Here is an 11637-nt window from a genome sequence, read left to right as displayed (position 1 = left end):
GGTGGCGGGCGCCTGTAGTCCCAGCTACTCGGGAGGCTGAGGCAGGAGAATGGTGTGAACCCGGGAGGCGGAGCTTGCAATGAGCTGAGATCCGGCCACTGCACTCCAGCTCCGGCGACAGAGCGAGACTCCGTCTCAAAGAAAAAAAAAGAAAAAGAACCTTGTAGATCACAAAAGAAGCCATAAAGTCAGACGAAGTTGAGGTGGTTAACCATGAAATGGAGGAAGTTTTACCACTGTCTTTCTCCCTTTTCTTGGGGGTTAGGAGGGTAGGAGGTAGAGTGGCAGAACTGAACAGCTGAATGCAATTAGGGGTATTATAGCTCCACATTTAGTGAGTGGGCTGAAGTGGGAAAAATCGTATGAAGAAACACAAATGGGAATAGACTTGTGTTAACCACGTAAAACTGCCTGAACTTGTCATTATTCATTCGTGGACAGAGTGCCTCTTCTTTTAGCCTAGTGTATATTTGTTAGCATGTGAAGATCCTTTACAAGCTTTTGTTGACTTTGGAGAACTGATTTTCACTATCAGGCTGTTTTCCTCAGTGTTTCAGACTTTGTGACATGTTCAAATGTCCTTCAGAAGATGAATTTGTCATTCCTTTATCTCTTGTGCCTTATCTTTTATCCAACTGATAAACATTTTTTGATTAACAGTACATAGAAAGTTTTAAAGCCCTCATGTGCAGCTGCGATTAGTTTATGGTGATAGGGGTAGCTTTTTAGAGATTTTGATTTCCAGTTTTAATTAAATGGTTGATTGTTTTCTTGATGTGAAGGTGAATTCATGCAGTAAAAAATAGCCGTGATTATTTTGAGTAACCAGCAATAAAACATTATAGAATAGACATTTTCTTTCAAGTTAAAGTATGTTTGCAATTTTAACCTATTTATTCATAATGTAGTTGATTGTTTTATGGCCATATATAATGATATTTTGGATCACAGAAATTCATATCCTTTTCTAAAGTTGATTTTAAAAATGTTTAAGTAATTTGTCAGCACAACACGGTAAGTGCTAGGTTAGCTCTTACGCTCCCTCAGGGTAGGCATTATATTATCTGCATTTCTGTAAGTCTAAGATCAGGCATATAACATGGCCTCAGTAAATTGCAAAAGAGTGAGGATAGGAAAAAAAATACGTGCTTATCACCTTTTCTGTTATCTCATAATTTAATAATTATTGTCATACATTTTGAGAAACATGTTTCTTAACAGTTTGAATATATGTTTAAACTTTGTGAAAGACTGGCTTGTTTTAAATTTCAGCTGCTGCATTTTTTATCACCTATGAATATGTGAAGTGGTTTTTGCATACTGATTCATCTTCATATTTGACACCTATGAAACATATGTTGGCTGCCTCTGCTGGAGAAGTGGTAAGTAACAAGTTTTGTGTATAAAATACTTCAGAAATGCACATGATGCATATATTTTCAGTACGTATTTATTTCATTTTTAAAAAAATTATTTTTAAATTATGAAAGTTATAAATGCCAATAAATATAAATGGATTAAATATGACAGTTAGAAGATAGAGCCTGACAACTAAAAGATAGAGCCTGATGTAGGACAGAAGAAGAATTCTAGTTAGGTGTAATTTACAAGAGACAGATCTAAAACATGATTAATGGAAAAAAGACAAAAGAGTGGAAGAAAATATCCATTCAAATTGTGACAGCTTTGTATTGTGTCAGCACACAACTGAGCTGGAACTACTTTTCCGAGAATTTCCTTTCCAAAGTAGTTTCTTTCAGTTTGGGTCAGCCACAAGAGAAATTTGCATGTTCTTTGTAAGGTAGAAGTGAAGAGCTGTATTTATGCTCAGAAGGTTGGTATGTGGTCAGACAATGTTGCAGCTCACACACCTGACTTTGCTGTATCACCATGTTGGCATTTGACTTCCAGCTTCTCCAGCTCCCTCTGCTTCTCCATCAGCTTATCCAAATTCTAGGTCAGATTTGTGGGCTCTGTAATGAAGGGTGCCAGCTTATACTGCAAGTTCTCTGTCACAGGTTGGTGAGAAATAAATGTGACTTCCAGTCTGTCCTTGTTCTTCCCCCACTTCACATCCATCTTTCCTTTCCTGTTGCCTGCCCTTTGATTTCTGTCCCAACACTAGATGCGGAAGCAACAGCCCTATGCAGCTTAATTAGCTCCCATAATTGCTGGTCAAATCTCTATAATCCTTATCCTTATCACTCATAGTGGTTTTGCTTCTGTGATGAAACCTTAACTGATAGAAAAATACTAATTGGAAAAGAGTTTGTGGAATAATATTAATATTAGGAAAAAATACGTAAGGCAAAAAACGAAGAGACCAGTGCATAATGATACAGGAACAGTTCTTTCAGGAGATATAACAAGCCTGAACCTGCACTGAATAACATAGTCTCAAAACATATAAAGCAAAACCTGACAGAATTTTACGGAGAAATGAACAAAACCATAGTCTTAGTTGGAGATAGTCACGTCTCTCTCTCAAAGCACGCATAGACTTACTGAGGCCATAGAAGATTTGAACAACACAATGGCAAGATTGGTCTGTTGATAATATGTTAAACTTTGCACCCAGCAAGTAAAGAAGATAGACTTTTTCAAGCATAATTGGAACTTAATAAAAATAACAATAGCCCACAGGGCCAGTTTTAGTGAATACTGCAGAGACAGTATCATTACAGATCAGTAGTTGTATCATTATAATGAAGTAAAATTGGAAACAATGGCAAAAAATAGGCAGTCTGTTCCTACCATGTGTTTAAAAAACAAACTTTGTTTTGTAAATAATTTTAGTCAAAGTAGAACACAATACTGTAAGTGGTAAGTGTAAGTGATGTTTATTTTTGTTTTTATTTTCAAAGAGATGGGGGTCTCATTATGTTTTCCAGATTGTTCTCAAGCTCCTGGCCTCATATAGTCCTCCTGACTCAGCCTTCCGAAGTACTGGGGTGATAGGCATGACCCACTGTGCCTGGCCAAAAGTGATGTTTTAAACCAAAATCATAAACACATTTATGATTAAAGAAAAAAGAAACCTCAAAACGAATGCAGAGGAGAAATGTATAATACAAATAAAAGTTTCTTTATTTCCCCTCATTAACTTACCTTTCTCCCTACCCCTTCTGCACAATACTGAGGGACAGCCTTGTCTGTTGCTTGTTAGTGTTATTTTCAAATCACACAGCCTGGTATTCATGTAGTCTTACTAAACCGCCAGTCTTGTAATGGGCATAACAGAAATGGACAACACAGTGAAGAAAAAGGTCTTAAGTTTGTAAGCCTTTTATCAAATCACACTTTTCTTTGTAATTAGAAAAGTAATGGCATATGTTTACATAGGAAACTTGGGAAATGAATTAACCTTTATAACATTTACATTAAAAAATTGTATTGTGAATTTGTTTTTGATGTACTTTTTTTCTTTAGGAAGTTTGAACAAGAATCTACAAACTGCTTAGTAACCTAATATTCCTTGCTTAAGAATATAGTGAATTGGGGATATGGAAAAGAGAGTTAACAGAGAAGTAAAAATTAAAGAAGTTTTTTTTAAAGAAACCAACTTTTTTGAGATATAGTTCACATACCATGCAGTTCACCCATTTAAAGTGTACAATTCAGTGGTTTACACCATATTCATAGAGTTGTACAACCATTGCCAGCGTCCATTTTAAAACATTCATCACTCCCCAAAGGAGGCCCTTACCCATTGTAGTCACAATCCCCATTTCACCCCAACCCTCCCCACACCTAGGCAACCACTGGTCTGCTTTCTGTCTCTATAAATTTGCCCATTTTGGACATTTGATATAAATGGAATCCTATGATATGTGATCTTTTGTTACCAACTTTTTTCAGCTACTGTAGTGTTTTCCAGATTGTTCTCAAGCTCCTGGCCTCATATAGTCCTCCTGACTCAGCCTTCCGAAGTACTGGGGTGATAGGCATGTTGATATCCGTGTTGTAGCATCTGTTAGTACTTCATTTCTTTTTAAAATTATTTTTAGTGATTATGTCCTGACACACAGTCTTATTACATGCAGTTAGTTTGGAGTATATATACTTAGATTTGTTGATACGTTGTTGAGAGCAAGCAACAAAAAAAGAACCTGGCCACTTCATTTCATTTCACCTGGGGCCATCTTGCCTGAAAGCTAGTTTGCCATGTTGAAGGGTAGGCTTGCTTCAGTTTGTAAACTTTCTTTTTTCTTTTTTTGAGATGGAGTCTCGCTCTGTCGCCCAGGCTGGAGTGCAGTGGCCGGATCTCAGCTCACTGCAAGTTCCGCCTCCCAGGTTTACGTCATTCTCCTGCCTCAGCCTCCCGAGTAGCTGGGACTACAGACGCCCGCCACCACGCCCGGCTAGTTTTTTGTATTTTTTAGTAGAGACGGGATTTCACCTTGTTAGCCAGAATGGTCTTGATCTCCTGACCTCGTGATCCGCCCATCTCGGCCTCCCAAAGTGCTGGGATTACAGGCTTGAGCCACCGCGCCCAGCCAGTTTGTAAATTTTCTGTCCAAGAAAATAGAAAGTGATGTAATAGGTAGGGCAAATAGTAGCTATTAGATTTCTCATGTTAATCATACATCTTTTTGTTTGTAGAAAGTCTTGTATATTCTAATGCTCCTAGTATCTGTAACTAATATCTTAAAAAATTGGACCCTTGGAAAAGGCTCCAAGTTTCTAAGATTTCCAAATATTATGTCATAACATTTGATATGTGGACTGTTAGGCTTGGGAGGTGGGGCAGATAGATTTTAGAATTAGGAAGCAAGTATCCATGAGACTGGAGATACAACAGATGAGGACATTGTACCTGCATTGTGTCTCTTGGGGGTTCTGTGGTCCCTGAGCTGGTAAGGCCAAATATCAAACACCTGTTTATAGTTTCTATGGAGCTGGGCTGTTGGTAATTTGCCCATGTTGGCTTCAGACTCTTGGCCTCAAGGGATCCTCAGTAGCTGAGATTACAGGTTTGTGCCACTAGGCCTGGCAATTCCTAGAGAATCTTTTTTTTTTCTGGTTTGAGATGGAGTCTCGCTCCATCACCCAGGCTGGAGTGCAGTGGCACCATCTCAGCTCACTTCAAGCTCCGCCTCCTGGGTTCATGCCGTTCTCCTGCCTCAGCCTCCTGAGTAGCTGGGACTACAGGCGCCTGCCACCACGGCCGGCTAATTTTTTGTATTTTTAGTAGAGACAGAGTTTCACCATGTTAGCCAGGATGATCTCGATCTCCTTACCTCGTGATCCGCCCGCCTAGGCCTCCCAAAGTACTGAGATTACAGGTGTGAGCCACCGGGCCTGGCCCCTAGAGAATCTTAAGAGGACAGTTGGTCAGCAGTGGGTACATAGATTGAGGACTTTCCTCAATCTATTTACATGAAATTTAGTTACATGAAATACTTCTTGATGTTGACTATTTAAATAAAAATATAAATATGTATACGTGTGTGTGTGTGTATATATGCACGTACACACACACGCACACACACACACACTCTCTTACAAATGAATGAATGACAGGGTCGCACTCTGTCACCCAGGCTGGAATGCAGTGATGTGATCATAGCTTCTGTAGCCTGTAACTTCTAGGCTCACGTGATCCTCTCACTTTAGCCTCCTGAGTAGCTGGGACTGTAGGCAAGTGCCACTATGCCTGGCTAATTTTTTAAAACAGTTTTGTAAAGATGGGACCTTACTATGTTGCCCAGGCTAGTCTTGAACTCCTGGCTTCAAGCAGTTCTTCCACTGTGGCCTTCTAAAGTACTGTAATCCAGACACGAGCCACTGCACCCTGCCAATATTGACCTTAAATGGACTTTAAATTCAGTTACGGTTTAGTATGCTGAGAAGTTTGCCAAATTTATGAAGTTTGTGGAAATGTTGGTTCTGATGCTCTAATAATCTTTGAACTTAAAAAAACTTCGTGAAGCCTTTCAGTATCAATTTTCTCAATAAATGCTTATATACATATTACTCCTTTTTTTAGTAACCTGTTTTAGTCTCGTAGAAGATAAACTTTGGATTTCAGATTCATGCAAGTGTGGTTGCTGAGATTAAGAGAAACCAACAGGTGAATGTAGAGGAGATAAATTTTCATTTGTAAAATAAAAAGAAATAGGAATAGAAAACATTTATAGCTGTCAATGGTCAGAAAGGCATAGTAAGCTAGATAGAGATTATAAGAAATACTTTAGTGCAATCATTCTGTAACACATTTGCTTTGATAGAAGATTATTATGTTAGATTCCCTAGAAACAATAACATTTTGTTTGTATTGAATATAGCCACAGTTACTTTCTTGTAGCAACTATTAAAGAAACTTAGAAACAAAAGAACACTGCCAAAATAATAACCATTCCCTGTAGCAACAGCTTGATTAAAACTTAATGATGAATCAATAAAATTATAATTACAACCTTCTACCTTGTGTTTGCAATTTGGAATACAGTAAAATCAGTCCAATAAGATTTAACATGTAACAATAGCAAGAGGGGTCTCACTTGTGCCGTTTTTATTAGGAAGATTGCTGTGCCAAATCTCTAAATCCCTACCTCAATAATTTTACAGCTCAGTTTTCATCACACACAGAAAAAGCCCTTTGGGAAGTAGAATCTGTAATTAGATCAAAGGTTGGGGCAGGTTTACTTTAACGCTACATATGCTATAACGTTCTAGTGGTAATGATTTTCTTTTCTTAAAAGATTTGAAGATTTGACTTTTGTTGTATCTTATCCTACTTCTGTCTTTCTTCATGTTGTCAGAAATGAAAAAAACGTTGAAATTTCTTCACCCTTGAAAGCAGCAACACTGTGAATGTAATATGTGTGCATAGGTGACACGTACATGTCCTCATACACTTAGATGCTGGTAGAGTGTCCTTTTCAAGTGTCCTTTACAGTCCTATTCTGACTTGGGATTGAGAAAGCTAGGAAATAAATGATATCATGTTTTGTAAATGTTTTTCTGACAGCCTCTAGCAGTACTTCCCCAAGAAGGCCCGACGAGCATCTGGCCATACTTCACCATCAATTGCGTAGGTAGCTAGTTACAAACAGGGATTTTTGGAAATGACACCAGGGTTCCTGTACTTTAATCACAATTTCTAGATGATTGTGCAACTCACCAATATTTAAATACCACTGATCTAGGCACATGAAACGTCTGAACTTACACCCTAGTAGTAAATATTTTTACTGAATTGGCTCAGTAGTTCCCTACATAATATTTTAGTAGGTGCATGACACTGGGTGTGGTGTACCACTTGTAGATCAAATGTGTTATTCTTTCTGTTCTCCTCAAAATGACATGTTTTAGACCTAAAAAGGCTAGTTTAATAAACTGGTTATTTTTGAGTGTGACAGTGAACTCAGACATGTAGATTTGGGTTTAACTGGAGTTAGAATGAGTTGGAACATCACTGAGGTTTTCTCAAAGGCCCATGCTGTCATAGAGCCTTGTAGGTGAAGGCAACTTGTTGTGCGGTTTATCTCCTTTAGTAACTGACAAGGCCATTGGACCCCCTTTGTACCACAGTCCATTCCAGGGTCTTGTTTGGTATCAGCATATGGGGCAAACATGTTTTTATTCAGCTTTCCCACTGGTTAAAGGATGGGACGCGTAGGTGCTGTGTGGTGTTTGTCAGCTCCAGACCATGGTGCACATGTTACTGAGTTTTTCCCTAGTGGGGGCTTAAGCTGTTTTGTTTATGTACTTAATAATCATGTTTTAAAAATGAGTATGTAGTGTTCTTCATGATCTTCACTGGCCTTTACTAAGAAGAACCACTGAGCAAGATAATAGAAGAAAGGTTGACAACTTTTGAAATGTGTTTTATCTTTTGAATTAATCATGCTTTTGAAATATTCATCAGTCAATACAGATTATCTCTCACTTGCAATTGGAATATTTTGCCACATCTCTGTACAGTTGTATAATTGAGTCATGGGGGATAGGTGGAGTAGAAGATAACATGGCTGCCCTGGGCCACAGTGAAGTGTAGCTGATGATGGTAATTGCTTGTATGTAAAGATGAATGAAGGTATGAGTGTATGACTACTACCAGGAAACACAGAAGCTGAAACAGAACTGTCAGATACCTGAGTGCACTCAAACACTTTTTTTGTTTGATGTGTCTAAGCACATCCATGTACTATGGGGACCTTTCACCCTGTTTTCCTGTCTGTTGTCTTTTTCAGTGTGTCTGAGAGTCTTCCTTCAGGGCATTAAATACATAAGGCAGGCAGACTTTTAAATTCCTTCTTAGCAACCCTAAACCATCAGAATTACACGAAAAATTATCTCAACAGTATAAAAAACAACCTGTTTTCCAGACTCCTTTTATTTTGTATTATTTCCTCCCTTGTACGTCTTTGGTTCCTTTTTGTAATAGGTTGCTTTTGTTCAGCTTATCTTAGATTCCTTCACCACTTTTATTGTGCTTACCTAGTGGTGTGGATTTAGATCTGAAGTCCCTAATATGTTCCAGGCATTGAGGATGAAATGACAGGATAAGATACTGCGTTTTAGAGGCTTGCTGTGTAGAAACGGAGATGGATATGTAAGTGCACTAAAGTGTTACAGGCATTTTAAGAAAGGGAACTATAGATGGTCCCTGACTTTCGATGGTTCTACTTAAATGACTTTACGATGGTGCAAGAATGAGATGCATTCGGTAGAAACTGTATTTCAGATTTTGCATTTTGATCTTTTCCTGGGCTAACGATAGATGATAATAGGTGATGAGATGCTCTCTGGCAGTGCTGGGCAGTGCACGTCCCAGTCAGCTGCACTGGTGTAAGTATTCTGAGCAAGTTTTAGGGAGGCGAGGCTAAAGCAATGATATTCCATAGGTTAGGGGTATCACATGCAATTTCAAGTTGAAATGTTTTCAACTTAGGATGGGTTTATTGGGATATAACCCTGTCATAAATTGAGCATCTGCACAAGGTAGAGTGAGAGGCTGAAGGGAAGGAGTGGTTGGTTTTCTCTGGATTGGGGTAGATGGATGGGTATTAATGCAGAAAAAACCTCACAGAATAGCCAGCCTTTAAGCTGCATTTAATTTAATTCATTAAAAAAATTGTATATCTATTTAAGGTATACAACACGATGTGGGATACATACAGATAATAAAATAGTTGCCGCAGTGAAGTAAGTCAACATATCCATCATGTCACGTAATTACTCTTTTTGTTTTGTTTTTGTGGCAGGGCAGCAAAAATCTACTCATTTAGCAGGAGTCTCAGTTATAGTACAACTTTATTATCTTGCATTTAGAATAGGATGGTTTGTTAGGTGGGTGGGTGCAAGGAGGAGTATTGGAGTTCTAAAAAGCCCTTGTTAGGTAGTTTTAAGTTCCATATAGTTAGAGCACAGTGTGATGGGGTCACCCTGAGGTGAAGCAGGGGCTGAGAGCTGTAGGGCCTTGCCTGCTATAGTAAGGAGTGGGGCTTTTATCTTTTGATCAGACTTGTAATTTTAAGAGAGTCCCCTGGCAGCTGTGTGGAGATAAGGGGCTACTAAAGGAATCCCCAGGAGAGAACCACAGCCTGGGCAGAGGGATGCAGAGGGAGAGAGTGAATTCAAGAGATGTTAAAGAGGTAGAGCTGGCGGAAAGATGATCATTCTTTCAGGAGCCCTTCCAGCAACATCCTTCAGTGCGTTTTTCGTCATGGTTGCCTTTTAGTTTGTTTTGTCTCTATGTGTTGTGCACCTGCTTGAATTCTCCAATGGAGTCTACTGAGCTAAGTTGAATAAGCATGCCACATCCTGTCAGTGGGCCCAGCCATCTGACGCTGAGCTCACCCACAGAGAGGGGAAGAAGACGGAAGAGAGAGAGGGTCAGGACAGGGGAGGGTCAGGGCTTGCCCTGGCTTGGCATTATCTGCGTGTGTGGTGATGACCTTGCTTGTAGTTATTTGTCTATTGAATGTGCTGAAGAGATTTATCAGGGAGGCCTTTAGAAAGGAACATCGTACCCCATCTATGTCTCCACCCCCAGTTTCTCGATGACTTCCTTTTCTAACATATTTCAGATTGTTTTCTGTTGTATGGATTTTCTTTTTCTAATATAGTATGCAGTGTTAGTTCAGATGATATTGATTCGTGATCTGGGAGAGAGTATTTCATTGATTGTTTTATTTAGTTAGTGGACAAAAGGGAAGGGAAACTTAACTTTTTATTTAAGAGCTACATCAGTTTATAGAACACAATTAAGTTGAGCTTTATAGGCACAATGTGATTTTCATATAGGATGAGGCAGTTGAAGAAATGCTTCTGAGCCACAGGTGAAACTTCTGACCAAGTGAAACTTGGTCAGTTATTGCCACTACATTGTAAATGGAAAAATTGAACACTGCTCTCAAAGGACCAAAATACCAAAGGAGGTTAGGATTAGCCACTTCCAAGCAAGCCTGAACTCTGTCAGTGACAAACCTTTATTTCCTAAAATATTGCCTTGTTAAGATGAGGATTCTTGAACTAAATGCCACTGTCACTTATTTGCTTTGGTTTGTGATTGTGTGTTTTTCAGTATTTGAGTGCCTGTTGTATATCTAATACTATTAGTAGGTGCTAAGAGACACCAGATAAGAAATTTGATCCCTGTTTTTGAGGAGCATAGGTTAGTTGGATCCATCTGTTAAATAACTAGGGAGTATTTGAGGATGTCTGTAGGAAGGTAGCATGGTATGGAAGGAACATGGGCCGTCAAGTTACACAGATCAGGGTCAGATTTGTGACCTGTCCATGTATTTGTCTGTAGGCCATTTACTTGCCTTCACTGAAATGCTGTTTTCTTCATCTTGGAAAAATAGGATTAATGCCATCCCAGTCACAGTTCTTACAAGGATGAAATTATACAGCACTTACAAAGTGTTCAGCCTAGCATCTGACACACAAAATGTTGAATAAAACATTGAGTCTAGCCCCATTTCACACAAGTTGCTGAATGTGGCACGTTTTTAGAATTTCCTGGTTTTGGAAAAGATATCGATTCAGAAGAAGAGGAAATTGAAATTCAAAGAAGTTTAGTGGTGTGCTCCTAGTTTCCCAGCTGTTATTATTCCCAGCTAATAATAAAACACCATTGCAGAATAAGTAATTAGATAAATATCTCTGTGTATACTTCCAGGAGCACCTCTGTTTCCTTTTTCATGTAGTATTTAAAAAATGGCAGAAGTAGCGATAAGTATACTACTTGCGCAGTAAGGATTCATATCACTGGTTTCTTAAAATGTTAGGTTCCAAAATTTGCCATTGATTACTGTGGTAGGCAAAATAATGCCCCCCTACCCAATAAATATGTCCTAGTCCCCAAATCTGTGAACGTGTTTCCATACATGGGAAAGAGATTTGGCAGATACAGTTAAGAATGTTGAGGTGGGGGCCGGGCATGGATTACAAAGTGCTGTAATCCTAGCACTTTGGGAGACTGAGGCGGGTGCATCATTAGGTCAGGAGATTGAGACTGTCCTGGCTAACACGGTGGAACCCCGTCTCTACTAAAAAAAAAACCACACAAAAGAATTAGCCAGGCGTGGTGGTGGGCGCCTGTTGTCCCAGCTACTCAGGAGGCTGAGAATGGCGTGAACCTGGGAGGCGGAGCTTGCAGGTCGTGCTACTGCATTCCAGCTT

At 39.2% G+C, this 11637-nt stretch overlaps 1 protein-coding gene across 4 annotated transcripts in view; it reads left to right on the top strand.

Annotated features, from left to right (window-relative positions):
- SLC25A26 (solute carrier family 25 (S-adenosylmethionine carrier), member 26) overlaps positions 1–11637 on the top strand; it is a 166312-nt gene that overhangs the window by 22146 nt on the left and 132529 nt on the right. For all 4 annotated transcript variants that reach the window (XR_001002312.1, XM_011947177.1, XM_011947178.1 and 1 more), the window contains one exon: positions 1273–1382. Coding sequence is in view for 3 of the 4 variants with exons in the window: in XM_011947176.1 (XP_011802566.1) it covers positions 1273–1382 (110 nt within the window). In the remaining variant the exon portion in view is untranslated. The remainder of the gene's footprint in view (positions 1–1272; positions 1383–11637) is intronic.

The sequence above is a fragment of the Colobus angolensis genome, unplaced genomic scaffold (assembly GCF_000951035.1).
Source record: "Colobus angolensis palliatus isolate OR3802 unplaced genomic scaffold, Cang.pa_1.0 Scaffold26, whole genome shotgun sequence".
Classification (NCBI taxonomy): Eukaryota; Metazoa; Chordata; class Mammalia; order Primates; family Cercopithecidae; genus Colobus; species Colobus angolensis.
Note: the sequence above shows the minus strand (reverse complement) of the source record. Positions and strands in the feature narration are given on the sequence as shown.